Raw genomic sequence first — 6,000 nt, forward strand, 5'->3', positions numbered from 1 at the left:
TCTTCATAACTTACCTGTAACTCAGCTAAACACTTACCTTGTTTGTAACTGCCAGCATTCCCAGGAAGAAAAAGAACTGGAATTCCTGTCAGGAGGAGATTTTTGTTTTCTTTGGCGTAGTTCCCTTCCCCATAGAGATACAGCTCATATGCTGGGTATCGTCTGGCCGTTTTCTTGGGTAATTTTATTTTCTGTTGCAAAAGTTAAAAAGAAAACAAATATCTCTTATTTTGTTGCCAACAAGAAAACAGTGTCTATCCAGTCATTTAAATGATGTGGCTTATGTTTCATATATTGTTTTAAATTACAGTCTAAAGAATACAGAATGAAAACTGGGTTTTGCTTTTAAAAAAAAAACCCATAAAGTATTTTAAGTAGGTATTACTGTGCATAATGACTTGCTGCAGTTATTTATTTTAAACAGCTATTGACTTTGCCTAGCTTTGAAACAAACTACAAATAATGCATTTCTGTATCTTTAAAGATGCACATTCACAAAGTAAATCCAGGGGGAATTCCAGGGGGAAAGCATGTCCAAACCTGATTACTTCTCCCAGAACATTAGAATCTGGGACCAGAAACTGGGGCATGTGAGTGATCCTAATGCACATGAACAGGTCTGGAATCCTTTCCAATACCATGTAACTCCAAACAAGGATGTGCCACTGTGCCTGATACCAAAGATAAATCTTGAGAATAGGGGTGCGTAGGCGACTGTCAGATGACAACTCTTATGTCAGGGTAAATTACAGATGTGGTACGAGCTCCCTTAGATGATTTTAAGAGATGTAACCTGCAATGGGAATTTAAACCACCTTAATATGGCTAGCAAGAAAAAACTAAACCCATGATACTTAAGGGGCTTGGTTTTGTTGTGGTTTTCAGAGTCAGTTTTGTGGCATAGTGACAACCACCTGATTTTGTAACAACTCAGGATCCAACTTACACAGTCAATTGCCATCTTAAAGGCGACCATATTTCTTGTATTAAAACAAAGAAGACAACAACTAACCACCCAAGCTATCACAGAACTTACTCTAAAAGAGAAAAGAACAAAATCTTTTTGAGCCAGAGAGCTAGGTGATCATTAAGTCTTAGACCTGTATGTTATGACTCTTAGAGGCAAATCATACTTCTTTAAGCCAAATAAGTGGTAAACAGGAAACCACTTAACTCCTGTATGGAGGTTGGCTGGTTTATAATTCTGAGTTTGTAAGACATGGAATGTTAAAAATTCTAAGAATGCAAATACACCTGCTATAGCATTTGATTGTTTATGTCACAACAATTAAGAGATAAATAAGATCATTAAAATAAATCTATTAAGACATAATTTGTATTAAGGAAACACTATTTTATGGAATAAGGTCAAAACTAAACTCAGTTTTGCATCAGAAATCTTCTCTAAAGTCCCTCAGAGATGCTTCTATTTCAAGCAAGCAATTATTTCACGTATTTCAGTTGTTTCTCTCAATTGCATCTACAATAAAGGCAATTTTGCTTTATTTCCCTGCCCATGCACATGCTTTCTCTTCCCCTATTCTTCTCTGTCTCCCCTCAGCTAAAGACTACTTCCTTTCACTCTTAGCCTTCAAAATGTTTGCCATATTAGTTATTTGGAACCTCTTCTTATGATGTTTGATATATATATTTAAAATGCATACTCTACAATATATATAAACATATTTTATAATATTATGTAACATATTATAACAAAATACTCAGAGAGCATGTTTAATTCCTTCATTGTGAACAAAAAACATTAAGCTTTTCTCAGCACTTATGTCTTCAGATCATCCTTTCAATGTTCTTTCCCTTTTCTCCATCATGTCGCCTTTGCAACTTCACTGAACTCAATGTCCCTTTCTCATTCCTTTCTACTGTTCCTTTTTCAACAGCTTTCAAAATTATGTGAAGAAAAAAACCCCACAAAACCAATTTTAAATTAATCAGTTTCCATCACTAAACTACATGCTATCAAGATACATTTATATGACTTCACAGTATCACAGTATCACAGTATCACAGTATGTTAGAGATTGGAAGGGACCTCAAAAGATCATCTAGTCCAATCCCCCTGCCGGAGCAGGAACACCTAGATAAGGTTACACAGGAATGTGTCCAGGCGGGTTTTGAATGTCTCCAAAGAAGGAGATTCCACAACCTCCCTGGGCAGCCTGTTCCAGTGTTCCGTCACCCTCACTGAGAAGAAGTTTCTTCTCAGGTTTAAGTGGAACCTCTTGTGCTCCAATTTGTACCCATTACCCCTTGTCCTTTCATTGTTTGACTTCCTGGCAGATCAAATCAACTGCTCTTCTACAGTATCTTCCTGGTTCATTCTCTTCTAAAAAACTTTTATGGAACATACAATTAACGAGCTCCCCTTCTTCAGTTCAGTGTTGAAACCTAAAATCTACACAACCCATGAGAATTGTATCACCAAAATACTGGGGAGGGGAAGTGTCAGTAAACTGAAGGAAACTGCATAACTCTGAAGGAAAAGAGAAGTTCATGTTCCATAACAATGGTTTTAAAATCCAAATTCCACGACATTCCTTATCTAATTGGTTGTAATGAGCTACAGTAACTTTTTACAATGTCAATGTAGGCTTCATTTTTCATCATGGTTCCTAGAGAAATTAGGCTTAGATGAAAAAGTCCTCATTACTAACTTCCAAATCTCTTACCAAATATAGCTGAAAAGGACAAGGGTAGGCTAAACTCAAACACTGCAATTCAACAACTCACACAATAAAAGATGGTTAAACTTATTCCACTACTTAGTATTAGCTTGACTGCGAGCCAAGCCACACTGTTAGACACAAAAGAATTGAAACTTTCAACGTTTAATTGCTCAAATAGCTGTTTTGCAATGTGATACCCAATCTGGAAGGGGAAACAGGTACTTTTCCCTTTAAATTCCTACAATTGAGAAACAATACAGCCAGCTGGGACTTCTATTTCCTGCATGGAATTACCACTTCCCCTTGCATCTCCTATCAGCACAGTGCTTTACCTAAAGATGCTTAGAACTTATGCCCCAATATGTATACACAAAAGAAGTGTGGCAGCAGATAAGAACTTCAGGCAACCACCAATAACATGACATAGATTTTGCTAGTAACTTTCTGCTGGTTGGCTTCAAGATTGAAACTGAAACAGGTTTTGGCTGCAAGATCTGAGAACTTACCACACAGTATTTAAGTATTTACAGCCGCTTAGCCAATTCTGCCCTACAGCACTGACAAAACCCTTGTAGCTATTCCAAGGGTCTCTTTTGTAGGCTAACAAGACTGTGTCAAGGTTAACAAATGAAGGTTAATAGACCCCAAAATTAACTGTCTGCTTCATGACAAATTTAGGTAGTAAGGCTTTCCTTTAAGATCTTTACTGTTCAAGCCAGCTTGCAGCCTATTTCATAACAGAATATTATTTAGAATAATTAGATTATGTCCTAGATAATGCTAAATGAATGTCTGAGAGCCACGAAATTATGCTTTGGGAAGCTTCTCATAGGGCAGAAAATCCTGTACTAAGAACTACTGTTAAAAAAGATTAACTGTTTTTCAGCAACTACATGCAGTATTAGCAATAAGCCTACATACACTCACACACATCCTCCCCCTCTTAAACCCTAACGCTGTGTCTGGAAAACAAGAGTTCCGTCAGCAGTCTTCTCTCTCAGGCTGATCCGAGGTTTTCAGAGGTTTCTAAAAGGCTTCAGCAGTGAAGCGAGAGGAACTTCAGAGAGATTTACACGTTCTCCCATACATCATAGGATGTGCCATCTACAAAGCGCTCACTGAGAAGACTTTGTGCTGCTGTTCACTAGCTTGAGAAATACCCTCATATTTGCATCCCAGTGATTCACCAGTGGTTGCTTCACTGTTCTAAAGTGACAAAAAGGACCAGGAAGTACAAGACTGCCTCCCGGTCAGCGACAGCTCTGAGAGCTGTCAGGGACCTAGCCCTGCCGATCCCGCCTTTGCCAATGATTGTATGAGCTTTTGACTGCTTTTATCAGACTACAGATAGCTGCGGGCATTTACAGGTTAGAAAAGCGGAAGCTTTTCTATTCATTTTCTGTTGTACAGGTGGCGGTACGAAACACCTCAGTTACTTCACAGGCATACCACCGCTTCTCCCTGCTGTACCTATCCAAGGTGCACCCGTACAGGAGGGCAGTCAAGGCAGCGCTTTCTGCCAAACACACCGGCCCCTCAAACGAGACACTGCTATTTGTGCCCCATTTACAGCTCTGCAGAGGCCGCCTCAGCAACTTCGCACCCCCCAGAGTTCAGGGAGCATCCGCAGCCGGGCGCGTTCAGGGCTGTTCCTCGCCCTGAGGTAGAGCAAGGCAGTGGAAGCCAGCCCCGAGAGGGCTGCGCCTCATACAGGCGGCTCTCGGCCGCAGCGAGGCGGGCGGTGACGCCCCAGCGTCTGCGGGGCCGCCCAGCGGCAGCACCCCGGGAGCGGCGGGAGCTCCCACCTGTTATAGCGCCGCCCGCCGCCGCTCTCACTCACCAGGTACTCGGGGTACTCGTACATGTAGGTCATGCTGCACCGGTTCTCCTCGTAGACCAACAGCACTTCCCGCACGCCCAGCAGCACCAGCGCTGCCAGTGCCCCGTAGAAGAGCGCTGCCAACGCGGGCAGCCGGCGTCCCGCCCGCCCCATGGCGCCCCGCCGCGCTGAGGTGAGAAGCCCTCCTCCCCACCCGGGCTGTCCGCGCACACGGGCACGGCGGGGAGGGGCGGGAGCGCCACCGCCCGGGAGGCGGGGCGGGGCGGGGCGGGCCGGCCGGCGCCTCAACCTGGCCACCGGCGGGAGCGGGAGGCCGCCATATTGAAGAGGTCCGGTGATTGTTCAGCCGCTGCTCCGCCAGGCTGAAGGGGACTGTCCGCCATGTCATGGCAGCCATCACGGGGAGGTCAGGAGCCTACCTACAGGCTTCCCCCATCCGGTAGGTTGTGGAGGGACGGCGTGTCCGCCATGATAGGGAGGTCGAGTCATCGGACTGCTGCTGCAGTGCGCCTGCTTAGTCCGGCTGCTGCTGAAAGGATCCCTCCCGGCCTGAGGGCCGTGAAGAGACTCCTTCTCCTCGGCCCCCTCCACAGCCGGCCGGGCCTCAGGCGGCCGCTGCTTGTAGCCATTTGCGGCCTCCAAAATGCCCCCCAGATGTCTGGGGGGGGGGGTCGCGGTGCTGACAGGAGCGAGGGTGGGGAACTTGCTGCGATTCGTGCCCCCTACTCAGGTGCTTTTACGGCTCCTGGCCTGTTACCAGTTAAAACATCCGTAAATCTTCAACGTACAAAAGACGTTATTGATGGTGGTTGGTGGTTTGTTTGCTTGCTTTAAACAACCTATATACCTTTAGTATCTTTAGGAATTCTTTGCTGGATTTTAGTCTGTGGGGGACTACTATCACGATGCACCCACGACTGCTAGCGTTGCTCACCAACGAAAGTGTCCAGTAAAAGTAACTGACAAAAAATGTTACTGATTTTTGTAAGGGATACAATTATGATTTCGTGTCAGCAGCTTAGAAACCCTTGTAAGCATTGCACTTAGTATAAGAAGAAAGAAATAATGTAATAATCATTTTTTTACATTAGTTAAGTACCATAAGAATTATATTGTAAAATTCTGAACACTTTGTAAACTTTAGAATATTGCCTAAAGGGAAACAGCTGTAACCCCCAATATATGCTTATGCAAGACTGTAATCACAATATATAGGAACTAAGTCTTAAGCAACTAACGGTCACAAGATAAGGAAGAAGAATGATAAGGAAGAAGAATGAAGAGCAATCTTCAAGAAAGCAGAATAAGCAAGAAAACAGATAAGGACCTTAATAACAGGATACCATAGACTCAGACAATACCCTAACAGGATTATGCAGGATGTAAAGAGCACAGATACCAGATGTGATAATGTATAAAAGAGTAAAACCCAAAAGAGACAGTGTGCGTTGCTGGTGGAGTGAAGGCTCCCCTGCG

General features: G+C 43.7%; 1 protein-coding gene across 6 annotated transcripts in view; it reads right to left on the reverse strand.

The window, feature by feature from the left end:
• The window catches only part of PGAP1 (post-GPI attachment to proteins inositol deacylase 1), a 41,082-nt gene extending 36,335 nt beyond the window's left edge, over nt 1–4,747 (reverse strand). For 2 of the 6 annotated variants that reach the window (XM_061376866.1, XM_061376857.1), the window contains exons 1-2: nt 4,525–4,746; nt 38–191 (exon numbers count right to left, since the gene is read on the reverse strand). In XM_061376866.1, the coding sequence (XP_061232850.1) occupies nt 38–191; nt 4,525–4,677 (307 nt within the window). In that variant the 5' untranslated portion in view covers nt 4,678–4,746. Of the gene's footprint in view, nt 1–37; nt 192–4,524 lie in introns of those variants that run through there. The other 4 variants (XM_061376894.1, XM_061376887.1, XM_061376875.1 and 1 more) reach the window with 3 other exon arrangements.
• Between the last annotated feature and the right edge of the window lie 1,253 nt (nt 4,748–6,000).

This window comes from Neopsephotus bourkii, unplaced genomic scaffold (assembly GCF_033783945.1).
Source record: "Neopsephotus bourkii isolate Nb327-2 ecotype Australia unplaced genomic scaffold, CSIRO-AGI_Nbou_v1 NB_196, whole genome shotgun sequence".
In the NCBI taxonomy this organism is placed as follows: domain Eukaryota; kingdom Metazoa; phylum Chordata; class Aves; order Psittaciformes; family Psittacidae; genus Neopsephotus; species Neopsephotus bourkii.